This window comes from Plecotus auritus (genome assembly GCF_963455305.1).
Source record: "Plecotus auritus genome assembly, chromosome: 7".
Lineage (NCBI taxonomy): Eukaryota > Metazoa > Chordata > Mammalia > Chiroptera > Vespertilionidae > Plecotus > Plecotus auritus.
In genome coordinates, this window is record NC_137774.1 from 46,721,501 (window position 1) to 46,749,067 (window position 27,567).

At 44.5% G+C, this 27,567-nt stretch overlaps 2 protein-coding genes across 7 annotated transcripts in view; one reads left to right on the forward strand and one right to left on the reverse strand.

Moving 5' to 3' along the window:
- Positions 1-12,831, reverse strand: part of STX8 (syntaxin 8) — a 260,718-nt gene extending 247,887 nt beyond the window's left edge. For 2 of the 6 annotated variants that reach the window (XM_080677314.1, XM_080677316.1), the window contains exons 1-2: positions 12,295-12,577; positions 5,788-5,887 (exon numbers count right to left, since the gene is read on the reverse strand). In XM_080677314.1, coding sequence (XP_080533440.1) covers positions 5,788-5,876 — 89 coding nt within the window. In that variant the 5' untranslated portion in view covers positions 5,877-5,887; positions 12,295-12,577. Of the gene's footprint in view, positions 1-5,787; positions 5,888-12,294; positions 12,578-12,757 lie in introns of those variants that run through there. The other 4 variants (XM_080677317.1, XM_080677315.1, XM_080677312.1 and 1 more) reach the window with 4 other exon arrangements.
- Positions 12,832-13,544: 713 nt separating this feature from the next.
- CFAP52 (cilia and flagella associated protein 52) overlaps positions 13,545-27,567 on the forward strand; it is a gene marked incomplete at its 3' end in the record, with an annotated part of 37,407 nt that continues 23,384 nt past the window's right edge. The window contains exons 1-4 of the mRNA XM_080677388.1: positions 13,545-13,673; positions 23,107-23,306; positions 23,681-23,817; positions 26,767-26,895. Of these exons, the coding sequence (XP_080533514.1) occupies positions 13,583-13,673; positions 23,107-23,306; positions 23,681-23,817; positions 26,767-26,895 (557 nt within the window). The 5' untranslated portion in view covers positions 13,545-13,582. The remainder of the gene's footprint in view (positions 13,674-23,106; positions 23,307-23,680; positions 23,818-26,766; positions 26,896-27,567) is intronic.

Genomic DNA, 27,567 nt, shown 5'->3' on the forward strand with positions numbered 1-27,567 from the left:
GCAGCCAAAATGCGGAGACAAAGAAACAGGTCACAAATGAAAGAAATGGAGGAAAGCAAACGACTGGATATAGAGTTCAAAACCACGGTTATAAGGTTTTTCAAGAATTTTCTAGAAAAGGCCAATAAATTTAGCGAGACCCTCAAGGATATGAAAAAGGACCAACTAGAAATTAAGCATACACTGACTGAAATAAAAAATAATATACAGAGAGAAACCAAGATGGCAGCATAGGTAAGCACCTAAACTGCTGCCTCGCACAACAATTTCAAAACTACAACTAAAAGACAGAACGGACACCATCCAGAACCACAGGAAAGCTGGCTGAGTGAAAATTCTACAACTAGAAGGAAAGAGAAAAGCTCATAGAGAATTGGAGGTACGGCAAAGGGTCTTTGTGCGCGCAGAGAGGAAGGGCGGCTGAGAGCCTGGCTGACTTTCTCTGGCGGAAGGGGGAAGGAAGCCCCCGACCGCACTGAACCCCAGTTCTGACTGCACTGAACCCGAGTTCCGGGCGAGCCCCTGGGGACCCACGCTCTTACGGGGGGAGTCTGGACTCTCGGGCGGAGACTCCGGAGCCGGGGAAGGCGGAGGACTGAAAGCGCGCGCACACGCCAGTGCGCACAAAGGCTGCGGAGGTTGCCACAGGCTTTCCCTAGTGGAAGGGAGTCAGAGGCTCCTGAATGCACTGGGCCCCAGTTCTGACTGCACTGAACCCCGGTTCCAGGCGAGCCCCTGGGGACCCACGCTCTTGTGGGGGGAGTCTGGACTCTCGGGCGGAGACTCCGGAGCCGGGGAAGGCGGAGGACTGAAAGTGCGCGCGCGCACGCCAGTGCGCACAAAGGCTGCGGAGGTTGCCACAGGCTTTCCCTAGTGGAAGGGAGTCGGAGGCTCCTGACCGCACTGGCCCCAGTTCTGACTGCACTGAACCCCGGTTCCAGGCGAGCCCCTGGGGACCCACGCTCTTGTGGGGGGAGTCTGGACTCTTGGTTGGAGACTCCGGAGCCGGGATGGCGGAGGACTGAAAGCGCGCGCACGCCAGTGCGCACAAAGGCTGCGGAGGTTGCCACAGGCTTTCCCTAGTGGAAGGGAGTCGGAGGTTCCTGACTGCACTGAACCCCGGTTCCAGGCGAGCCCCTGGGGACCCACGCTCTTGTGGGGGGAATCTGGACTCTCGGGCAGAAACTCAGGAGCCAGGGAAGGTGGAGGTCTAAAGGCGCGCACGTGCGCGCAAGGGTAAGGCTGACAGGAAGCCAAGACTGAGACTCCACCCCATCCAAGCTGAGCACAGAGGCTATTGCAATTTGGCAAGTCTAATCCTATAAGGCTGTCTCCAGCACCGAACTTCTCCCAGCATAGACACAGCTGATCCTTACAGCCAACTGGCCTGGAGGTCAATTCTTCCCAGTGATACCAACAACAATAAAGACTTAATTACAACAAGGCTGTACACACAGTCCACAAAGAGTGTCCACCTCAGGTTAACTGGGGAGGCAGACCCACTGGGCCATATTGGAAACCTAGCACACAAATCTACCTTACCAACTAAGGGAAGCAGTGAAAATGCGGCGTCCAAGAATCAGATCACAAACGAAAGAAATGGAGGAAAACAAACGACTGGATATAGAATTCAAAACCATGGTTATAAGGCTTTTTAAGAATATCCTAGAAAAGGCCGATAAATATAACGAGACCCTCGAAGATATGAAAAAGGACCAACTAGAAATTAAACATACACTGACTGAAATAAAAAATATTATACAGAGACCCAAAAACAGACAAGAGGAACACAAAAATCAAGTCAAAGAATTGAAACACAAAGAAGCAAAAAACACTCAACCGAAAAAGCAAAAAGCAAAAAAAAAAATCCAAGAAGTTGAAGATAGTGTAAGAAGACTCTGGGACAACTTCAAGCGTACCAACATCAGAATTATGGGGGTGCCAGAAGAAGAGAGAGAGCAAGATACTGAAAACCTATTGGAAGAAATAATGACTGAAAACTTCCCCCACCTGGTGAAAGAAATAGACTTACAAGTCCAGGAAGCGCACAGAACCCCAAACAAAAGGAATCCAAAGAGGACCACACCAAGACACATCATAATTAAAATGCCAAGAGCAAAAGACAAAGAGAGAATCTTAAAAGCAGCAAGAGAAAAACAGTTAATTACCTACAAGGGAGCACCCATACGACTGTCAGCTGATTTCTCAACAGAAACTATGCAGGCCAGACGGGAGTGGCAAGAAATTTTCAATGTGATGAATAGCAAGAACCTACAACGAAGATTACTCTACTCAGCAAAGCTATCATTCAGAATTGAAGGGCAGATAAAGAGCTTCACAGATAAGAAAAAGCTAAAGGAGTTCATCACCACCAAACCAGTATTATATGAAATGCTGAAAGGTATTCTTAAAGAAGAGGAAGAAGAAAAAAGTAAAGAGAAAAATTATGAACAACAAATACATATCTATCAACAAGTGAACCCAAAAATCAAGTGAATTAAAAACCCGAGGAACAGAATAATCTGGTGAATATAATAGAATCAGGGGCATAGAAAGGGAGTGGACTGATAATTCTCAGGGGGAAAAGGGTATGGGGGGGTTCATGAAGTGACTGGACAAAAATCATACACCTATGGATGAGGACAGTGGGGGGGAGGTAAGGGCAGAAGGTGGGGTGGGAACTGGGTGGAGGGGAGCTATGGGGGGAAAAAGGAGAAATAATTGTAATCTGAATAAAGATTTATTAAAAAGTAAAAATAATAATAATAATAATAATAATATACAGAGATCCAACAGCAGACTAGAGGATGGCAAGAATCAAGTCAAAGATTTGAAATACAAAGAAGCAAAAACACCCAACCGGAAAAGCAAAAAGAAAAGAAGAATCCAAAAATATGAAGATAGTGTAAGGAGCCTCTGGGACAACTTCAAGCATACCAACATCCGAATTATGGGGGTGCCAGAAGAAGGGAGGGAGCAAGATACTGAAAACCTATTTGAAGAAATAATGACAGGAAACTTCCCCCACCTAATGAAAGAAATAGACTTACAAGTCCAGGAAGCGCAGAAAACCCCAAACAAATGGAATCCAAAGAGGACCACACCAAGACACATCATAATTAAAATGCCAAGAGCAAAAGACAAAGAGAGAATATTAAAAGCAGCAAGAGAAAAAGTTAGTTACCTACAAGGGAGCACCCATACGATTGTCAGCTGATTTCTCAACAGAAACTATGCAGGCCAGAAGGGAGTGGCAAGAAATATTCAAAGTGATGAATAGCAAGAACCTACAACCAAGATTACTCTACCCAGCAAAGCTATCATTCAGAATGGAAGGTCAGATAAAGAGCTTCACAGATAAGAAAAAGCTAAAGGAGTTCATCACCGCCAAACCAGTATTATACGAAATGCTCAAAGATATTCTTTAAGAAGAGGAAGAAGAAGAAAAAGGTAAAGAAAAAATTATGAACAACAAATACAATCTATCAACAAGTGAATCTAAAAATCAAGTGAATAAAAAATCTGATGAACAGAATAAACTGGTGAATATAATAGAATCAGGAGCATAGAAAGGGAGTGGACTGACAATATTCGGGGGGAAAGGGGTGTGAGGGGTGCGGGAAGAGCCTGGACAAAAATGTTACACCTATGGATGAGGACAGTGGGGGGCAGTAAGGGCAGCGGGTGGGGTGGGAACCGGGTGGAGTGGAGCTATGGGGGGAAAAAAGAGGAACAATTGTAATAATCTGAACAATAAAGATTTATTAAAAAAATAATAATAAAAAGTAATTATACTTGATCTTTTTGTTCTATATAACTTGTTTAGATTATTGAACATGTATGAGATTACTGTTAATACTCTTTTATTACTTATGTAAATGTTATACAAGATACCAAATACAGTGAATGAGACAGATGGCAAAACCTGGATCATGATAATTAACAGAATAGAACTGATCCAGATTGTTTTTTTGCAGAGAAGGCCATAAGACCTGACTGCCTTCCATTTACCTGCTCTTCCTTTTGGGGGAGAAATTAGGCCTCCACTCAGATCCCATGGTAACGGCATTGTCCCATCCCCAATGGTCAACAAGATGATGTGGATACTGAAACTTCCTAGGAATGAACCTTCCTAGATCTGTGAGACCGCACTATTCTTGACCAAAAGGCTGATCATCAGCGAATCCTTGGGACTGATTTATGACCAAAAGGGGGAATTGTGGATGAAAAAAAAAAAGGGTGTTCTATGCAAAGTAACCTCACAGGGTGATCTGATCATAAATTCCTAACTAGGCTGGTCATGGCGGTAGTCATGCCCGAGACCTGTAATTTCTTTAGTAAAAGGTTTTAAGCCAGCTCTGCCCATTGTTCTTGTGCATTTAAGTTAACACACCTCTAAAATACCATAAGCAAGTCCGGTTGGTGTGGCTCAATGGTTGAGCATCGACCTAGGAACCAAGAGGTCACCAGATCAATTCCTGGTCAGGGCACATGCCTGGGTTGTGGGCTTGATCCCCAGTAGGAGGCGTGCAAGAGGCAGCTGATCAATGTTTCTCTCTCATTGATGTGTCTATCTCTCAATCCCTCTCTCTTCCTCTCTCTCTCTCTAAAAATCAATAAAAACATATTTTTTAAAAAATACCAGAACACTCATGGAAGTGGGTATTATCCTCAAGAGAGCAATTAATCTTATTAACTATCCTGTAACCAATCCCTGCCTTGATTCCTCCAATCTTCCTTACCCTCTCCTTAATTTCAAATGCATAAAAAAAGCTGCAAAACTGTTATTCTCTCTCTCTCTCCCCCTTCCTTCCATTCTCTCTGGGAGGTTGGGGGGGGGGGGAGAAATCAATGGAAAAAATTATTTTTAAAAAAAATCACATATACCTTGGTTCTAAGAATTCACCCTTAAAAGACACTTCTAAAAATACAAAGGAAAAAAGCACAAAGCTATTTATTGCAGCATTATTCATAACAGCAACAGACTGGAAACAATCTAAATGCCCACTAGAATACACACTAGAATATTATACAGCCCTAAGAGAGATTTCTATGATATATTATTAAATAAAAAGAGCAAGATACAAAAGAGCATTTTGTTTAAAAGGAAGAGAAAAATACACAGAGAAATGCTTATTTCTGCAAAAAGTAATACAGGAAGAATAAATCAGAAATTAATGAAAATACTTACCTATAGGAAGTAAGTGAAGAAAGGGTGGAAGACTGAGATGGGAACAAAATTTGAGTGTACTTTTGTGTACAATTTTGACTTTTTAACAATGTAAATGTTTTACATATTTAAAATTAAATCAACAAGGTAAGGGGGGGGGAAGTAAACCCTAAAAATGAATATCAACAGAAACAAAGGATAGCATAAGACAAAGAAAAAGAGAATCAATTTTTACATTTTTTAATGTAACATGTAAAAAAAGACTATTATTCTTCTGGTAAGAATGAATACTCAAAGAAATGAGGACATTGCCTCTGGTCCTGCAAAACCTAAAAGAGTTACTATCTGGGGGGGAAAGTGTACCAACCCTAGGACAGACTAAAATGGTTAGAAACTTTTAAGATAAAACAGGAGAAATTAAAGAGATGTCATGCTTCATTTAGTGTCAGTGATTAAGTAACTATTAACTGTTTGGTTGTAATGTCAATGCAACAAACATGTAGGCCATTATACATGCACACATACACACACACAAACCCTCAGAAATAGGGGGGTTTTCAGACCTCAAAGCTCAAACAAATCATTTGCTACTACTAGTAATTCCCTCCTGGTCATACCTTGGTTGTACTTTCACCATTTCTTTCATACTGGTTTCTTTGTTGAATTTTTTCAGCAATCTCTTGTGCAATTTGACAAGTAGAATCATATGTGGAGAACCTGTATCAAAGTCATAAAAGGAGAAAAATATTTAAGGTACTTTAAAAGAAATGTATGCATTATATATTTTATACTATATATATGAGTTTTTTTTCATGTATATCAAAAAAGAGCAGGTGATTCAAGACATGCATCATTAAGAAAATAGGAAGGAGGCTCAAAAGGAAAATTGGGTCCTGGTCCCAGCTTCACTACACTTCCTCTTTTTCTCCTCCACACTATCTTCTATAATAATAAAAACGTAATATGCTAATTAGACCGGATGTTCTGCCAGACAACCTTCCGGACGAAGCCGGGGCTTCGAGGGAAGCCTGGGTCCTGGGTGACTGCTGGTGGCCGGAGGGAAGTCCGGATCCTGGGTGCCAGAGGGAAGCTGGTGCCGGCAGCCGGGGGAAAGAAGGCCTACTCTTGCACAAATTTCGTGCATCGGGTCTCTAGTCATTTATAAAAAGAACAGCTTAGTGGAGGTATCACATTCCCTGACTTCAAATTATACTACAAAGCTATAATAATCAAAAAAATAGACACAGAAAAATTAACAGAATTGAGAGCCCAGAAATGAACCCGTATGTATGTGGGCAGCTAATTTTCGACAAGGGAGTCAAAACCATACAATGGAGAAAAGAAAGCCTCTTCAATAAATAGTGCTGGGAAAACTGGAAAGCCACATGCAAAAGACTAAAACTACACTGCTATTTGACACCATGCACAAAAATTAACTCAAAATGGATCAAAGACCTAAATATAAGACCTGAAACAATAAAATACATGGAAGAAAACATAGGTACTAAACTTATGAACCTTAGTCTCAGAGAGGATTTTGTGAATTTGACCCCAAAGGCAAGGAAATTAAAAGCAAAAATAAATGCATGGGACTGTATCAAACTAAAAAATTTCTGCACAGCTAAATAAACCAACAAAACAAAAGACAACCAACTGAATGGGAGAAAATATTTGCAAACAATACTCCAATAAGGGGCTAATATCTAAAATACATATTAGAAAAACTCATACATACAACTCAACAGCAAAAAACAAACAATCCAATGGGTAGAGGACTCGAACAGACATTTTTCCCAAGAAGACACACAAATGACCAACAGATATATGAAAAGATGTTCAACTTCACTTGGTATAAGGGAAATGCAAATCAAAACTACAATGAGATACTACCTCACACACTGTTATGTTCGATTGGCTATTATCAACAAGACAAGTAATAAGTGCTGGTGAGGATATGTAGAAAAGGGAACCCTCATGGACTGTTGGTGGGAATGCAGTATGGTGAAGGCGCTGTGGAAAACAGTATGGAGTTTCTTCAAAAAAATTAAAAATGCACCTGCCTTATGACCCAGTGATTCCACTTTGGGGAGTATATCTGAAGACACTCAAAACACCAATCAGAAAGAATATATGCACCCTTATTTTCATTGCAGCATTATTTACCATAGCTAAGATTTGGAACCTGCCCAAGTGCCCAGCAGTAGAAGAATGGATAAAAAAAGCATGGTACATTTACACAATGTAATACTACTGGGCCATAAAAAAGAAGGCAACCTTACCTTTTGTGACAGCCTAGATGGACCAGGACAGTGGTCGGCAAACTGCGGCTCGCGAGCCACATGCGGCTCATGAGCCGCGGTTTGCCGCTCTGTTGACTAACGAGTGTGCCGACCACTGGACCAGGAGAACATTATGCTAAATGAAGTAAGCCATTCAGAGACAGACAAGTACCATATGATTTCACTTAAATGTGAATAAACTGACAAACAAAACAGAAACAGACTCATAGATACAGAGAACAGACTAACAGCTGTCAGACGGAAGAGGAGGGTTTCAGAGCTGGGTGACAAAGGTGACAGGATTAAGGGGGGAAAAACACTCATAGACACAGGCCACATGGGATTACCAGGGGGAGGGGGTGTGAGAGAAAGCAAAAGAGTGGTAGACAGGGAATCAATGGTGACGGAAGGAGACTCCACTTTGTGTAGTGAACACTGAATAAATACACTATACCGATGATGTATTATAGAACTGTACACCTGCAACCTATATAATTTTATTAACCAACTAGAGGCCTGATGCATGAAATTTGTGCAAGGGGCTCAGCCCTCACAGCCACTGCAGCTTGCCTCGGCCCGGCTTCATCCGAAAGGTCGTTCAGAAGGATGTCCGGAAGGATGCCTGGTCTAATTAGCATATTATACTTTTATTATTATAGATTATTATAGACTAGAGGCCCGGTGCACAAAATTTGTGTGTGTGGGGGGGGTGTGTCCCTCAGCCCAGCCTGCACCATCTCCAATCTGGGACCCTTCAAGGGATGTCCGACTGCCCATTTAGGCCCGATCCCACTGGACATTCCTCTCACAATCCAGGACTCCTGGCTCTGAACTGCTCGCCTGCCTGCCTTCCTGCCTTCCTGATTGCCCCTAACCACTTCTGCCTGCCAGCCTGATCACCCCTAACCACTCCCCTGCCAGCCTGATTGATGCCTAACTGCTCCCCTGCCAGCCTGTTTGCCCCTAACTGCCCTCCCCTGCAGGCCTGCTCACCCCTAACTGCCCTCCCCTGCAGGCCTGGTCCCCCCCAACTGCTCTCCCCTGCAGGCCTGGGTCCCCCCACCTGCCCTTCCCTGCAGGCCCGGTCACCCCCAACTTCCCTCCTCTGCCAGTCTGGTCACCCCTAACTGCCCTCCCCTGCAGGCTTGATCGCCCCCAACAGCCCTCCCTTGCAGGCCTGGTTCCTCCCAATTGCCCTCCCCTGCTGGCCATCTTGTGGCGGCCATCTTGTGTCCACATGGTGGCAGGATCTTTGATCACGTGGGGGCAGCCATTTTGTGTGTTGGAGTGATGGTCAATCTGCATATTACTCTTTTATTAGATAGGATAGAGGCCTGGTGCATGGTTGGGGGCCAGCTGGTTAGCCCTGAAGGGTGTCCCTCCTGTTCTCTGTGGCTGCAGCCATCTTGGTTGGATTTATTTGCATATTCCCTCCTGATTGGCCTAATAAAGAGGGAATATGCTAACTGACCATCACTCCGTCACAAAGATGGCTGCACCCACAGCTGAAGCCAAGTTCCTATAAGGAGCCTTAATAAGCAATAAGCAGGGACCTGAGGCTACCCCCTCCCCTGCCCCCATAGGGCTTGACAGGGGACCTCAGGCCACATCCCCCACCTGGCAGGGCTTGACAGGGGACCTCAGGCTTGGGGACCTCAGGCCACACACCCCGCCCCGGCGCCAGGCCAGGGGACCTGAGGCCATGCCCCCCACCTGGAGGGGCTTGACGGGGGACCTCAAGGTGCGCTTTGCGTCCTGCTACTGGGCTAGGGGACCTCAGGCTGCTCCCCTCGCCCCATCGTCAGGCTGGGGGACCTCAGGCTGTGCCCCCAACCAGGTGGGGCTTGACGGGACTTCAGGCCGCGCCCCCCACCCTGGCACCAGGCCGGGGGACCTCAGACCGCACCCCCCACCCAGCAGGGCTTGACGGGGGACCTCAGGCCACACCCCCCACCCAGCACCGGGCCAGAGGACCTGAGGCTGCAACCACCTGCCTGGTGGGGCTTGACAGGGGACCTCAGGCCATGCTCCCCACTCAGCAGGGCTTGAAAGGGGACCTCAAGGTGCACCCCCAGTGCTGGGTCAGGGGAACTCAGGCCGTGCCCCCCACCCAGCGGGGCTTGATGGGGGACTGAGGCTGCACCCCCCTGATGGTGGGGCTTGACGGGGGACCTGAGGCTGTGCCCCCTCCCAGTGCCGGGCCGGGGGACCTGAGGCTGCACGCCCCTGCCTAGCGAAGCTTGTCGGGGGACCTCAGGCCATGCCCCCCAACCCAGCGGGGCTTCACAGGGGATCTCAGGCCATAGCCCCTACCTGGCGGGGCTTGACCGGGGACCTCAAAGCATGCCCCCCACCCCGGTCTGGGCTGGGGGACCTCAGGCCATGCCCCCCATCCTGGCGCCGGGTCAGGGGACATGAGGCTACATCTACCCGACGGGGCTTGACAAGGGTAGGACTGGCCAGGTCTGGATCTAGCCCAATGGGGGCGGGGGCCAGCTGGGTCTGGGTCTAATGCGATTTTGAGGTGCATGTGGGTGGGCGGGGACTTGACTCTGCGTCTTGTTGTGCGCACCAGGCTCTGACAGGAGGAAGGTTTTCATATACATTTTACTAATTTTCTTTCATCTCTGACACTTCTATTATAGAGAAAGGGCAAATAGCAATATTAAATTATTTCCTCTAATTAATCCCCTTTTAATGTGCGCGAATTTCATGCACCGGGCCACTAGTAAGGCTATAAAGGACTGGACTATGGTAGAAATGGACAGCATAAAAGATTTAAAAGAAAAAAAACAAAGTGACTAATCTGATGCTATAAGGAATGAATAAAAAGGAGATGATTAGTTTTCAGGCATAAGCGATGCCAGGAAAGAGACTGAAAAACTGGAAAAGGGATAATAAAAGAAATTTCCAGACTATGAACTGGGCCTTCTTCTAGCACAAAAATACTGAATGCATGGCTAAATTGATATATGTATAAAACATTAAAACACACTCAGAAAAAAAAAAAAAAAAAAGGCATGGAGGACATAGATGAAACAAAAATGGCAAAATATTGATAATTCCAGAAATTGGGTTATGAGTATAAAGGGCTTTTTCCAGAAATGGTGTATCATCAACAAATAAGTTGCCCTAGCAGTAAAGCTAAATAACTTTAGCAAAGAGCTAGTTCAAAGACAATAACCACTCAGTACTTGTATTAAACTGTGAGCTTACTTACCACTTGCTGTGATATGCCATTAGGGCAGTAACTGCTGTGTTCCCTTTCTAAATGCTAGAACACTACTCAGGAGTGAAGCATCATTGACCTATGACTGTCAACAGCATGAGGCAACGCCACAGTCAAGTCTGTTTTCATAGGTTTTTCAAAGTCCCATTGCATACTCCTTTCTACCCTCCAGATCAGCAACCCATTTTGCAAGGTAACTGATGCTCCACAGCCAAATTCCCCCATTGCTTCTTTCAACAGTCAAACGAGAAAGCCACTGAGTCAAGCTACTTGAGAGTAACAGAAAAATTATAAAAGTCTTTTCAACATTAACTGTGGAAGAGGCTTGGGGTCCAGTGATAGCTTCCACCAATCTAAATGGATAACCTGCCGTAACCGGTTTGGCTCAGTGGATAGAGCAAAAAAAATATTTTTTTAAATATATTTTATTGATTTTTTACAGAGAGGAAGGGAGACAGAGAGTTCGAAACATCGATGAGAGAGAAACATCGATCAGCTGCCTCCTGCACACCCCCCCCACTGGGGATGTGCCCGCAACCAAGGCACATGCCCCTGACCGGAATCGAACCCGGGACCCTTCAGTCCGCAGGCCGACGCTCTATCCACTGAGCCAAACCGGTTTCGGCTCAATAAAATATATTTTAAAAAAATAAAATAAATGAATAAGCTGGGACCCTTATCTCTGAGCTTTATATCCCACCTTATGTGTAAAGTGAGGGAGTTAGCTTTCAGGAGGTAGAGAGCAATTTAGCAAGATGCTATCAAGGGCCTTAAAAAATGCTCAGCCCCTTGGATCCAATAGTTTCACTTCTCAGAAGCCAAGGAAATAAGAGATGGAAGAAAGGGATAGTTTTTATAATAATTCAAAACAAAAACAAAAACAAAAAAATACCCTAATATTACAGATACAAAGAGGGTAATAATTAAATAAGATATGGTTATTTATGGCATTATTATGCAACAAGAAAATGTATTTTCAGTAAGTACTTAATAATATGGAGAAATATTTCTTTACATAATATATGTGTTATAAGTAACACATATATATTATATAAATAAATTCATTTTAAAAATCAATAATGGCTACTATTTCAAATGACAACTAAAGATGTCAAAATTTTTCCGCTGTAAATATTCAGTATTTTCTAAATTTTCTATAGGGGTGTATACAATTGTTAAAAATAGATGGAAAAATTAGTGTTAAATCAAGCCATTGGCCCAGACACCCTAGATCATAGATAGTGCTAACTTTGATCTTGCAATCCATTCTAATGTCCAGGCTTAAGCAATTACAAACTATAATTAGAGATGTCAACATAAGACATATACTCCAAAAAGAACTTTACAGAACTGTAATGTTTTTAATTATTACACAAAAAGGCTCAAGTCTGATAAACTATGGCAATATGTTCCTTGGGATCAGAACTGAGTCTTTTGTCATTCAGTCCTTGGGGATTTAATTGTTGAATAAAATAAACAATTAAACAGCTATTGTTTTACTGCAAGGGTTGCTGCGGTAGAGTCTTCATGATATTGACTCGAGTAAGGGTAAAATACCTTATAAACTAATGCATAATTCCCCTCCCAGATTCCTACAAGTTTTTTGAAGGACTCACAAGACGTGGGTCCTAGTGCCAAGTGGTTACTAACTGGCTGGTGACGATGGATTCTGAACCTGTGAAATAAGGGGGTTCATCAGATGGCCAGGCATCCCACAGAAAGGTTACTTCTACTGCACTTTCACAGGAGTCCAGCGAAGTCTGCATCAGCCAGCTCCACAGCAGGGGAAGCGGGAAATCCCCGCGGCGTGACGCGGTCCAGAAGGGCGAGCGGAGGGTCCAGATTTCAGCGCGAGCCCTCAGCTCCGAGGGGTTCATTGGTCTCCTACCCCGGCCACTCCTGCAAACACCGAGAGTGGCGGGATGCGGCAGAGACCCCATCGGCAGCGAAAGAGTCCTTGCGGCCCCTCCTCTTATCTCTAAGGGCTTTCAGCCGCAATGCCCAGCGGTCGCCTGCTCCCCGGAAACCGGGCCTCCCCCAAAGACCCCATGCGCGTGGCCGCCGCCACCTGAGACTCACCAGGGGTCCGGAGCCATAGTGCTATCTCCACCGCTCCCGGACACTTCCTGCCCGCAGCAGCTGACTACGGCGGCCCGCGCGGGTCACACCCCGCGCTCCGACCCGAACGCGCCGGAACCTGGAGTTTGCCAAGTGAATATACAGTAAGCAGGTCTTCGACACTGTGATAAAGGACAGCGCTCCGCCGAGGAACAATAGGTTGGAGCAATCTGCTTCCGCTAAGAGACGCGGACAGCTGGGTACACTTAAAATTGTTGAACAAAATGTAATCTTTTTCCCTGTTAGTGGAAGTGCCTCTAAACCTCCTGCTGTTAACAGAAAATTGTATCCTGCTTAAAACAAAAATGATCGTGGTGATAATTACACAAGTGTATAAGTTCACTAAAACTCACTTTAAGTGAATTTTTTGATATGTAAATTATGCCTCAATAAAGCTTAAACTCCTTTTTACCCAGCTTCAAACTAGCGACCTGAAGTATTAATTATATTATTTTATGGCAGTCTCCCCATCAGAAGAAATCTTCTGTTTGATTAATTTTTAAATGCCATTAAGTACTTGATTATATAGTTACCAAAAAGATCACAGACTCTTTACATTGGGGGAAGGAGTAATTCCTCCTGTGCATTTGGTAGCCCCTAAATTTGCAGAAAACTAGGAAAAAGAAGACCTCTCCCTAGTTGCAAAAGAGCTTGCAGGCATTTGAACTCCGCAGGCTAGGTTTAGCGCGGGCGTGGATCTGATGCGCATGCGCACGTACGTTACCATAACGACCAGAAGACGCTGTATGTCCTGGAGGTTGAGGGAAAAGTGAGAGGTGTCTCCGCATGATGGAGAACCAAATTTCGCCCAAGGCCGAGGTGGCCGAGGCAGCCGAGGTGGCCGAGCTGGAGCTTCAGGCTGTGATCGGCTTTAATGGTGAGGCCATGAGTATGTCTGGGCTGGGTGGTGTGGGAAACCTGGGATGTGTAGTGCCAACAGGAGCAGTGAGACAGCGGGTGGTAGGTACCTGGCAGACAGGTGGGATGCTGACATGAGCCTTGGCCAGGGCCATACATGGGGGCCGACGGGGGAGGTGGGGGGTGGGAACAGCTTCTCCTGCGCAAAAGCCTTAGAGAGTCAATTCTTCGCTCCAAGTCTCAATGAACCGGATGGTTATTGACAGCACCTAAAAGGGACCAATTGTCTCCTCACAGGGCTGTAAGGATGAATAAGCGTGTTGTAACCCTTCTCCCACCAGATCAGCCTTCCCTGGTTCTAACCCCCATGTAGTTGGAAAAGCTGTCCGCCCCTCAGTAACCACTGGATTACCCAGTCCATGATGGCCTCTGGGACCAAGTAACTTCCAACATCCCAGCTGCTGTATACATAAACACCGCTTTAGGGGATGATCCTGTGCTTTAACCCGAAATAAGGATTCTATTGGTGAGGACTTCAGACCACGACAGAAGCCAAGGGGGGAAATGGAGGGGAGAGAGAGGCTTTGGTCAGAGGGGGCTGGTTGTTCTGCTCAAATCCTTACTTATAACTGCCTATTATTTTGGACATTAGGGGGAGAAATGATTTTGGTTTTTTTCTGAAGGATGAAAAAAAGCAATGAATTACATTTTTAAAAAGCGAGATTTTCAAAAGTACACTGTAATGCCTGGAAGCTTTAAAATTGTAAAATTGTACCTACAGAGCAATCAATGACCAAGATGTTAAGAACATTCTAGGACATGGCTCTTGATCTTATCTCCATTTTAATTTAACCATCTCTTATAGAAAGTGGGCACTTAGCACTAACTGGTTTGGCTCAGTGGATAGAGCTTCAGCCTGCAGATTGAAAGGTCCTGGGTTCGATTCTGGTCAAGTGTACATGCCCAGGTTATGGGCTCCATCCCCAGTAGGGGGCGTGCAGAGGCAGCGGATCAATGGTTCTCTCTCAGATCAATGGTTCCCTCTCATCATTGATGTTTCTCTCTCTCCCTCTCCCTTCCTCTCTGAAATCAATAAAAATATTTTTTTTAGAAAAAGAAAATGGTCACTTAGTACATCTGAGGTATGAACCATCTTTAGAGCTGATTCCAAAATCATTGTTAAAGGAAGTAAGTGGCCTGCAGTCTGTGCAAAGGGTCACACTGGTGACCAGTGTAGAGCCTCAAATATAGAGCTCTGCAACCGAAGTCATGCTGCTCTGTATCACTCCAAGAGTAAATATATGGCAAATTATATCCCAATGTCTTCCATGGCAATTAATTACTAATTATCTTGGCTTTTTTACTTTATTTTTTATTTTTAAATATATTTTTATTGATTTCAGAGAGAAAAGGAAAGTGGGGGGGAGAGATGGAAACATCAATGATGACAGTGAATCATTGATTGGCTGTCTCCTGCTTGCCCCACACTGGGGATGAAGCCTGCAACCCCGGGCATGTTGCCTGACTGGTAGTTGAACCATGACCTCCTGGTTCATAGGTCAATGCTCAAGGACTGAGCCATGCCAGCCGGGATATCTTGGCCTTTTTAAATGGCCCATTTTAATTGAATGGTTTTTACCTTGTTGGTTTTGTGATAATTTATATTCTCACCTAGTCAAATATACATTTGTTTAGAACAACCACATGCCAAGTAATGTGCTATTCACTGCGAACACAAGGACAAATTCATAGCCATACTTAAAAGGAGTTTTTAAAAATAGAAAAATGCAGTGAAACCAAAAGAAAAATCAGCCATCATTACATTTCCCAAAATATCACTGTTCAATTTTGCTGTGATCCTTTCACATAAACACATACATCACTTACATATAAATATGGTGTTTTTTTTAATACAAGTTGATTCAGACATAGATAACCTCTTATAAGAAGAATTTCACTTAACAGTATGCCATATAAATCTTTCCTTAGCAGTAAATATACTCTATGCCATAATTTTAATATTTTAATATAATATTCTGTTGCAAAGATATGCTACAATTTATATTAGGTAACCTTTTTACCCTTTTTCCCTTGGGGTAATTTCTGAGTACATTTTACAGATTTTTGATGTATCCTCCAAATGCTATATCTGACATGGAACAGAAATGTGTGCCCAAAAAGCAGGGGAATATTATAGTAGCACTAGTGGCCTGGTGCACGAAACTCGTGCACATTAAAAGGGGATTAATTAGAGGAAATAATTTAATATTGCTATTTGCCCTTTCTCTATAATAGAAGTGTCAGAGATGAAAGAAAATTAGTAAAATGTATATGAAAACCTTCCTCCTGTCAGAGTCTGGGGTGCACAACAAGACGCAGAGTCAAGTCTCCGCCCACCCACATGCACCTCAAAATCGCGTGAGACCCAGACCCAGCCGGCCCCCACCCCCACTGGGCTAGATCCAGACCTGGCCAGTCCCACCCTTGTCAAGCTCTGCCTGGTCAGGGGACGTAGCCTCAGGTCCCCTGGCCCGGCGCCAGGATGGGGGGCATGGCCTGAGGTCCCCCAGCCCAGACCAGGATAGGGGGCATGCCTTGAGGTCCCCTGTCAAGCCCAGCCAGGTGAGGGCCATAGCCTGAGATGCCCTGTCAAGCCCCACTGGGTGGGGGGGGCATGGCCTGAGGTCCCCCGACAAGCTTTGCCAGGCAGGGGCGTGCAGCCTCAGGTCCCCCAGCCCGGCACTGGGAGGGGGCACAGCCTCAGGTCCCCCGTCAAGCCCCACCGGCAGGGGGGTGCAGCCTCAGTCCCCCATCAAGCCCCGCTGGGTGGGGGGCGCGGCCTGAGTCCCCCCGAACCAGCACTGGGGGTGCACCTTGAGGTCCCCTGTCAAGCCCCACCAGGCAGGTGGTTGCAGCCTCAGATCCCCTGGCCCAGTGCTGGAGTGGGGGGCGCGGCCTGAGGTCCCCCAGTGTGGCGCTGGGGCCGGGGGAGCAGCCCAAGGTCCCCTAGCCCAGCACCAGGACAGGGAGCGCACCTTGAGGTCCCCCATCAAGCCCTGCCAGGCAGGGGGGTGGCCTCAGGTCCCCTGGCCTGGCGCCGGGGCAGGGGTCATGGCCTGAGGTCCCCTGGCCTGGTGCCAAGGTGGGAGGTGCGGCCTGAGGTCCCCTGTCAAGCCCAGCCAGGCAGGAGGCGTAGCCTCAGGTCCCCTGGCCCAGTGCTGGGGCGGGGGGTGTGGCCTGAGGTCCCCCGTCAAGCCCCACCAGCAGGGGGGTGCGGTCTGAGGTCCCCCGGCCTTATGCTGGGGTGGGGGGTGCGGCCTGAAGTCCCCTAGCCCAGTACCAGGATGCGAAGCTCACCTTGAAATCCCCCATCAAGCCCCTCCAGGCGGAGGGCATGGCCTCAGGTCCCCTGGCCTGGCGCCTGGGCAGGGTGTGTGGCCTGAGGTCCCCCAGCCTGAGGTCCCCTGTCAAGCCCTACGGGGGCAGGGGAGGGGGTAGCCTCAGGTCCCTGCTGATTGCTCGTTAAGGCTCCTTATAGGAACTTGGCTTCAGCTGTGGGTGCAGCCATCTTTGTGACGGAGTGATGGTCAATTAGCATATTCCCTCTTTATTAGATAGGATTATTTCTTTTTTTTCTTTTTGTCATATTCTTACAGTAGCATTATTTCAAACCACTGGAAATTAAAAACAGCCAAATGTTCATCCAAAGTAAAAGGACAAATAAATTGTGGTATATTTACACAATAGACTGCTGTGCAGCAATGGAAAAAGAATGAACTATTACACACAGCATGGCTAGATCTCACAAACAATGTTAAATGAAAAAATCTAAATGTAAAAAGAGTGCATATTGTATAATTCGATTCACATAAAGTTCTAAAATGAGGAAAATTTATTTATATTAAATAGAAGTCAAAACAGCAATTACCTTTGGGGAAATGTAAACTGGGTGAAGGCACTTGGAGGGTATTTGGGGAGGGTGGTGGTAATAATCTACCTTTTTATCCAGGCCATAGTTGTATTGGTATGTTTACGTGGTAAAAAGTTATTGGGTTTTCTTGTATTTTTATCTTCAATGAAAAAAAAATGTTTAAGAGGACTAAAAATGGCGGTGGGGTAAGTGGAAGCTGCACTGACACTCTCCCAGGACCAAACTGGAAAGACAACTAAAACACAGAAAAACCAGCCTGAAAAATCAGCTGAAGACTAGTTGGAGAGAGCCCTGATAACCACAGAATGGAAGTGGAGCCTGCATAGAGACGAGGACATCTTTCTCCTGGGACCTTCGCTAACCAGGAGGTTTTGACCTGGGGGAAAGACAGTCACCCACCCTGTAGTCCATCTAAGGCCAATCAAGGCTGATAATCAGACTGCAGGCAGAGGCGGTTCTCTCTGGAGGCTTTGAGTCTTTGCCTGATCTTCTTCTGCAAGCATGTCAAACTCAAAGGCTAACACGGGCCAAATAAGCAAGGTTTAAGTTTATGTGGGCCGCAAAAAAACAAAAGCTTCAATTTTCATAGAAATGTAGGTTTATTTCAATAGAGACATGCAGAATACAAAGGGCTGAAATAAATGAGTAATCATTAACATAACATAATAGGACATTTTAATAAAAATTAATATTTTTCTTGAACATTAACTTACCAGACACTGAATAACTGCACAAATTAATAAATGTAACACAAATAAACCTATTTTTCTTGTTCTCCGAAAGTGAAATATTTCCTGTTGCGCACACCAAACAAGTCAGTCCAAGACTAATGACATGGCAATCGGCTGCTAAAATATTTGCTGCTGGTATTAGCGGAGAGAAATGGTGCGCTGTGCATAAGGCGCGTAAGGGAAATGAATGCAACACGATTATAGTGATCAGTCATTACCAAACATTGTAGTTCATTATTAATAATTATGTATAACAGGATGTTGTAAAAATTAAGTTATGAAATTTTTATTAAAACATTTCTGACATACCGTTATATTGGGTGGGCCACAAAAATATTTGTTGTGGGCCACATGCGGCCCGTGGGCCTCGAGTTTGACATGCTTGCTCTAAGGCCAATCAAGGCTAATAACAATCAGATTGCAGGATCTCTGGAGGCTTTGCATCTTTGCCTGATCTCCTTCTGGGCCCAGGTGTAGGAAAAGCAGACCCCGGTACACATCTTGGTCCTTTCAAAAGCCATGCAGCTCCAGAATAGGGAGCCACAAGCTGTGGATTGCTGATAGCCCTAAATAGGATACTCGGGGCAGAAACAGCATCTGACTGTCCTGAGCTAGAGATTGGGAGTCATAGCAGATCTACCTAACACATAGACACAAACCCAAACAGGCAGCCAAAATGGGGAGACAAAAAAAAAAAAAGAAAAGAAAAGAAAAGAGAAAAGAAAGAGAAAAGAAAAGAAAGAAAGAAAGAAAGAAAGAAAGAAAGAAAGAAAGAAAGAAAGAAAGGAAGAAAGAAAGGAAGAAAGAAAGAAAGAATTATCCAGAAGAGATAAATGAAATGGAGATAAGAAATTTATCTGATATAGAGTTCAGAATAATGATGGTAAAAATGTTAAAAATTCTATAATACCTCTCATAAAAAATAAGCAAACTTTATGAAAGTTTGGGAGGTCAAGGAAGGGTTAATTCAAGTAGTCTTTAAAGTTGGGTAGGAGTCAGAGTAAAGACTGAGGAGCAGAATATTCGAGGCAGCAGGAATATGGTGAGCAAAGAAGGAAGGTGGAGCGTGTGGGGACTGGTTGGAGAATGGCAAAGGCTTGGTGTGGCTTCAGGGTTAGGGAGGGCAGGATAACCCAGGAAAGAACCTGGGATTAGATTTTAGAGGCCTTAAATATCAGGTAATTGAGTTTAGTCTCCACCTGGAAACACATTAGAAGCAAAAGTAAAGGCCCTTTTATCATTATGACACTAGAACTCATTGTAGTTTCACATTATAGTTTATGAGTTTTAACTTGAGGGAGTAAATGTTTAACTGTACTTGACTCTTTTAGGTATTTTATTTTAATGGGAATTTATTACGTAAGCAAACCAATATAGTTATGTTGCTTATGAAAGCATTTTATAAGGCTATAGGTATTGAGAGTTTGGTATTGACACAAGAATAGTCACATCCACCAACTGACTGGTAAAGTAAGCTAGTGACCTGCAGCAGATAAGCCCGTGCTTTTCCTATTATGCAAAGAGTTCTTAAACTACAAACACCAACGTTACCAAAATAGACCAGGAGTCTGCAAACTATAGCCTGTAGACCAAGTCTGGGCTTCTGCCTGTTTTTATAAAATTGGAACCCAGCCAATAAAATGTTTCTATCTCTCTCTCTCTCTCTCTTATTCCCTCTAAAATTAATTTTAAAAAATAATTTTTAAAAAATACTTTAAAATTGATAAAAAATTGGTTTAAAAAGTTACAGTCTGGAAATGTTTTGGAACTAGATAGAAGTGGTGCCATTGGATTGTTCATTTTTTAAAATATATTTTTATTGATTTTAGATTTGAGAGAGAGAGGAAAGGGGAGGGAGAGAGAGAAACATCAATGAGAGAGAAACAGCAACATCGATTGGATGCATATACTGGCATTTTCTGTTACGATTTGCTCTTTAGGCATTATGTTTAAGAAGTCATTTCCTACAACTTGTATATACATTGAGTCTTGTTTTTCACACTTAGATCCTTCACCTACCTGGAATGTATTGTTTGTGGATGATGGGAAGTGCAGATCTAATTTTACTTTTTCCATGTGGATAGCCATATGATCTACACTAATAAAAGAGAAACATGAAAATTGACCTTACCTCTGCTATGCCCACAAGTCACACCCACTGGCCAATCAGGAGCGAGTATGCAAATTAACCCAACCAAGATGGCTGCAGCCACGGAGCGAGCAGGAAGCTTGGGTTTCCCCGGCAATGGAGGAAGCCAAGCTTCCTGGCCTGCCCTGGCCTCCGCTGAAGGCTACAAAGTTTCAATTATAGAAGATAAATAAATCCCAGGGCCTCTGCTTGGGTCGCCGGCGGGTGTGGCTGGCCTGCAAACCACCACAGGACCCTTGCCCAGGCCACCCCACACCCCAAGGGAACCCCCACCCTGATCTGGGACACCCTTCAGGGCAAACCAACTGGCCCCCACCCATGTACCAGGCCTCTATCCTATCTAATAAAAGAGTAATATGCAAATTGATCATCACTCCAACACACAATATGGATGCCCCCATGTGGTCAAAGATGGCTGCCCCCATGTGGACACAAGATGGCCAGCAGGGAAGGGCAGTTGGGAGGGACCAGGCCTGCAAGGGAGGGCAGTTGTGGGTGATCAGGCCAGCAGGGGATGGCAATTGGGAGGGACCAGGCTGGCAGAGGAGGGAAGTTGGGGGCGACCGGGCCTGCAGGGAAGGGCAGTTGTGGGGGGGACCAGGCCTATAGGGGAGGGCAGTTGGGGGTGACCAGGCCTGCAGGGGAGGGCAGTTAGGGGTGACCAGGCCTGCAGGGGAGGGCAGTTAGGGGCAATCAGGCTGTCAGGGGAGCAGTTAGGCATCAATCAGGCTGGCAGGGGAGTGGTTAGGGGGTGATCAGGCTGGCAGGCAGAAGCAGTTAGGGGCAATCAGGAAGGCAGGCAGGCAGGCAGGCGAGCAGTTGGGAACCAGCAGTCCCAGTAGGGATTGGGCCTAAACGGGCAGTTGGATATCCCTTGTGGGGTCCCAAATTGGAGAGGGTGCAGGCTGGGCTGAGGGACACCCCGCTGTGCATGAATTTCGTGCACTGGGCCTCTAGTTATTTATAAGGAGCCTGCAGTTAGAAATAAACAAATATACATTTTAGTAGGAATAGATCACCCCCAGACATAAAGCTTAGTATTATGAGAACTTACTGCATAAAAAAGGAACAATAACAAAATGAAAGAAATAATTTACTCGGTAAATACATTTGGCCATTTGAGCAAAAAGGAAATTTATTTAGCTACTGGGATCACACTCTGCACCAAAATAAATTCCAGAGGGAGTTAAATATAAAAGACAAATTCATTAAAAGACCAGAAAGCTACATTAATAAATATGACACTTTTGGTGGAGAATGGAAATAACAATAAATAAGATTTTAAAGTATCCAGGAATAAATGTAATAAGAAATGTGTGAGATCTTTCCAAAGGAAAATTGGAAATGCTACTGGGCAGAGGCACATAAAAGGAGAATATACCATTTTTAGAAAGAGACATAATGTATCATTATGGAAATTATCTTTCCTTAAATTAATCTATACATTCAATACATCCCACTAAAAATGACTTTTTAACAAGTCAAGCTGAATTTAAAGCTTAAATTGTAAAATAAATATGAAGAATAACTAAAACAAATCCTAACCAAAGGTGAGTGATAAGGGGGACTTGTGTCTATTTCACATTAAAACATATTACAAAGGCCTGGCTGAGTAGCTTAGTTGGTTGACATGTCTTCCCAATACATCAAGGTTGCAGGTTCAATTCCTGGTCAGAGAACATGCAAGAAGCAATCAATGAATGCATAAATACGTGGAACAACAAATCAATGTTTCTCTGTCTTTCCCTCTCTCTCTCTCTCTCTCTAAAAAAAAAATCAATAATAAAAAACATATTGCAAAGGTTTGAAGTTGTTGACATGATTCTTGGCAAATATCTGGAAGATGCCATCTTCCTGTGAGAGGTCTGGGGCTTCTTCAAAGTGCCTGGTGGAGATTTAGGACTGAAGCCAGAATTTTATCTTTACCAAACTTGTGCTCAGGGCAGTGAATTCACATTTACCGTGCCTGTGTTCTCATGAGGATGCATTCACCAGACAGGCTGGCTGCTCGCGCCTCAGACAATCTTCCTCCTTAGAATTACAAGAATTGGCCCAAGGGCCTTGCTGTTCAAAGTGAGGTTCCTGGACCAGCATCAGCATGGCGGCAGCACTTGGGAGCTTGTCAGGAAAGGCGATATCTCTGTCCTGCCCCAGACCTAAAACCAGAACCTACCTTTCAACCAGGCACCTGGGGAATGTATGCACATTACAGTTTGAGAAGTCATACACTAGACTAGACTGACCTTGTCAGTGGAATAAAATTACCTGTTACCCACCACTTATTTTCGTTGAACTAAGGCTTATATCAAAAGTGTTCTCTGCTGAAACCGGTTTGGCTCAGTGGATAGAGTGTCGGCCTGCGGACTGAAGCGTCCCGGGTTCGATTCTGGTCAAGGGCATGTACCTTGGTTGCGGGCACATCCCCAGTAGGGGGTGTGCAGGAGGCAGCTGATCGATGTTTCTCTCTCATCAATGTTTCTAACTCTCTATCCCTCTCCCTTCCTCTCTGTAAAAAAAAAAAAAAAAAAAAAAAATCAATAAAATATATTTTTTTTAAAAAGTGTTCTCCTTTGTACTCATTTTTTATTTAATTACCAGCCACTTCTGCACCTTCTGATTATTTTTAATCTCTTTCTTTTAGGACATGTGCCCACTGGTCTGAAATGCCACCCTGACCAGGAACACCTGATTTACCCTCTGGGTTGCACAGTCCTCATTCAGGCGATAAATACTAACCAACAGAATTTCCTGCATGGTCATGGCAACAACGTCTCCTGTGTGACCGTCTCCAAGAGCGGGGTGTACATTGCCTCGGGACAGGTCACATACATGGGCTTCAAGGTGAACAAACTGAAAGTAACTCACTGTGAGTCGATTTAGAGGTGCCTGCCTAGCAAAACTGCCCCACTTACTAGTAGGTTAGCTCTGTGCGGACGCACGCATCTGTACCCTTCCTCCTCTCCCTCTTGACTCTCATTGAGCTCCTTTTCATCCTATCAGGCCGAGAGGGCAGGAACCTGGCGTTCTTACACCAAATGCTGCTGGAGTAAAAGTCACCGTTTAAAACCGTTTCCATTTTATTGCTGTGGTGCTTGTAGGACATGATGTACTTTCTAGAAAAGTGACATCACTATTATTCTTTGCTGAGGGGGGTAGCCATCTCCTCGGGTCCTTCAAGTCCTGTCTGTGACCGGACTGTGTATTGTTTCTCCCAGGCAGATATCATTTTGTGGGATTACAAGAAAAGGGAGCTGATTGCTCGGCTGTCACTTCACAAGGGCAAAATTGAAGATCTGGCCTTTTCACCAAATGATCTGTACTTGGTATCACTCGGAGGCCCAGATGATGGAAGGTAATGAACTAAACATGCTTAGTTATGTTCCAGCAGGCATGTTTCTAGACATGCCAAGCACCCTCTCCCCTCTAACATTCCTTGTTGTGTGAAAGCCTAGGAAGAAAATGCCATAGGACTCTGGCTGGGCATTGAAATGCACTGAGGAGCTTTAGGAAATTACCAGTGCCTGGCTCCACCTGCAGACAGTCAGCTTTGATTGGCCTGGCGTTTGGGAGCAATAAAAGCTTCCCACATGATTCTAATGTGCATCTAAATTCGAGGATCATTGCTATTTAAAAAAAGAAAAGAAAAAGATGACATCATCATCATCATTATCAGCAGCAGCAGCATCAAAGACAACAGCTGATTTTTGTGAGCATTTACTATGTGCCAGGTGTATGCTGCACTTGAACTGCATTATCCCATTTAAGACTCACAGCAACTCCAGGAGGTGGGAGCTGTTGCTACCAGGAGGAACTAAAAAGCTACCAGCTGGTAAGTAGCAGAGCTGAGAGGCAAACCCTGGTGGTGCGACGCCAGAGGCGGCATTTTTACCTTGCCTTTGCCCTTAAGGAACTCATAGACAAGTGAGCATGCAGAGAATACATACAAATGAAATTGGGGGAAAGTCTTTAAAAACACTACATTAGGAGGAACAATCAGCACAGTCCATATGCCTATGTAAATAGCCTGGAGAAGAAAAAATAACAGCACCTGAGGTGTGCGTAGGATTCAATACTTTGGTGGACTCAATACAAGGTACTTCCTTGTTTGAGCTCCATGTGTGTATTACAAATGAGATTTATAAAAAAAATGAAATTTACTTTTATGTGTAGTGATACAGTGATAGCGCTGTATGTATTACCAGTCTTGATGTAGTGGTACAGTGATAGCTCTGTATGTATACCAGACTTGAACAGCAAGCCCACAGAGTTTTAATGAGATTTCCACCTTTTATAGTTGTTCCTTTCCCCCGTTGAGTAGTTACACCTTCCCTGGGCTATCCCCATCGGACTGTTTGTGATAAGAAATGTACCCAGATATCATCGATCAGTATTCTTAGTTTAACTTTAAAGCAGTTGCTCTCAGCCTTGGGTGCACATTGGAATCACCCAAGGAAATTTGGAAACTACTGATGCCTCGTCTCACCCCAGAGATCCCTGGAGCTTGGCAGTCAGGCTCCTTCCACTTCCACATCTTTCTGCCAGAAAGATGCCCAGGCTAGACCTAGGGGGAGAAAAAGATGGCCCTTTAGCCAAACGTAATCTGCAAATTGTTTGTCTCCTCTGTCATTTTAAGTTTGATTTTAGGCTATCTAAAATTTGCTTGCAGAAGGTTGGGGGATGTTGAGAAAAACATTCTAAAGCAAGTTTCTTTTCTAAAGAAAGAAAGGAAAACAAACCTTGCTAGGCAAGAGCATGCAATATGCCCACCCCTGAACAGCCATGGTGGTGAGGAAGACAAGGTTCTGAGGGTTGGTTTTGGATAATCAGGGGTCAACCCTGAACCTGTGGCAGGGTCCCTTCAACCCAAACCACCTGGCTTCTACACACAGGATGAGGAACAGAAGGGGTGTTGGGGACTGTAGTAGACATTTGACAAGTTTGGATGTGCATGCTTTTAAAAAATATTTTGTAAACTATTTATGAAACTTTTTTGGCACTAATATTATCACATATCAGTATTGTAATGCACCCTGCTTTTTCATTTGACAAGTTTGGATGTGCATGCAGAGGCTCTGGTATCTGGGATTTATTTATCTTCTATAATTGAAACTTTGTAGCCTTGAGCCAGGCCAAGGCAGGCCAGGGTTGCAGAAGCTTAGCTTCCTTCATCGCTGGGGGCAACTCAAGTCTCCTGCTCTCTCCAGCTCTGTGGCTGCTGCCATTTTTGTTGGGATTTATTTATCTTCTATAATTGAAACTTTGTAGCCTTGAGTGGAGGCCGAAAGCTTGGCTTCCTCCATTGCTAGGGAAACCCAAGCCTCCTGCTCACTCAGTGGCTGTAGCCATCTTGGTTGGATTAATTTGCATACTCGCTCCTGATTGGCTGGTGGGTGTGGCTTGTGGGTGTAGCAGAGTGATGGTTAATTTGTATATTACTCTTTTATTAGATGCTGCTAGGAACATTCATGTATAAGATTTTGTATGTACATGTGCTTTTATTCTCTTGGGCATAAGGTACTTGGTTTTAAGAGGGGTTTTGTTGTTGTTGTTGTTCATCTAGTTATCAGTATAATCTTTTAAGTGATATGCCTCTCAAATATCCCATGTTAGATGGTAACTATCAATTTCTTACTAAGAAAAAATAATGTATGGCTCTTATATTGTCTCCTACCTCTCCATTCTTGGAGATCTTGGTTAGACCTTGATTTTAGATTACCTGTGATCACACATTCCACATGTATACAATTTGGGAACTATAAATAGGCATGTTTTACATTGACAAGGTTTGTAACATTTGTATTCTATTTCTGTAATATTTGGATGTACTGACCGGAAGCTTGAGGGTGGGTCTTAGCACTCTGCTTTAACAGGCCCTCAAGTGATTCTGATACTCGTTCAAGTTTGAGAATACTGCCTTAGGTCGTCCCCTTTATTGCTTTTTTTTTTCCTGGAAAACTTCCCTAAGGGAGTTTTTTACATGGTATAAATGGGGGGTAAACTTTTATGCCTTGAATGTCTGAAAACGTCTTTATCTTAGCATCAGACTTGATTGTTGCACTTGCTATTTTCTAACCTCACAATCACTTTCCTTCAAAAAAAGTGTTAAGTGTCACTTATTTGTCTTTTCAGATCCAGTGTGATCGAGGACGTGGCGGGGGGGGGGGGGGCAGATCAGTGTAATTTTTTTTTGTTCCTTTGTAAGTAACCTGTTTTTTCCTTTTTTCTAGAACTACTGAAAGAACTGTTTCTTATTTTAAAAGCCCATCTTCCCCTGACTTTTTTGTCCCTCTCATTTTGGCAGTGTGGTGGTGTGGAGCATAGCCAAGAGAGACGCCATCTGCGGCAGTTCTGCGGCCGGCCTCAATGTGGGCAATGCCACCACGGTGATCTTCTCGGGGGGCTGCGACGAGATGTTTGTCACCGCTGGGAAGTACGCATCTGCAGTCGGGGGTGCAGGATCCATAAGCCACTTTATTTGCTTATGCAGAAAACACAGTCATTCCAGTGTGGGGGAACATGTTTTTGATCCTGGCAACATATCCTAAAGTCTTAAATATGGTCATTTGAAAATTTTGTGCTTCCCACCGAAAATATTCAGCTTATCTGCTAAATCCATTTCCGGTTCTGGTCCAGGTGTTACTGATAACACATCACCTACAATCCGTGCTCCCAGAGAGTTTTGCAGAGTCACTTACTGGGTGATGTTTTTCCCCACCTGCTTTTGATTTAGGTTTCATGAAATGACAGTTTGAGAATGAACTGTTCCAGGAAGTTTCAAGGGTTTGACTAGTAGCCATATGAGATCCTTTGCAGCAGGGGACCAAGGTCTGAACAGAGGCCAGCATCTGCCTAACCGCAAAAATTAATTTACAGACTCACCAGCCTATATGAAAGCATCCTATTTCATGCCACATGTCAGTTCAAAGGTCAAACATCTGTGAATGTCGGTGGAAGTATATGAAAGTCTATGTTGGCTGGAACTATCCTTTCTGGTCCACCTGTGGCTTCCTGTCTAGAGAGAGATACAGTGTCGCCTGCTTTTCCGCCAGAGTCAAGCATTTGTGCTGCTGTGCACCTGTACTGCTTCCTGTCCCCACCTGGT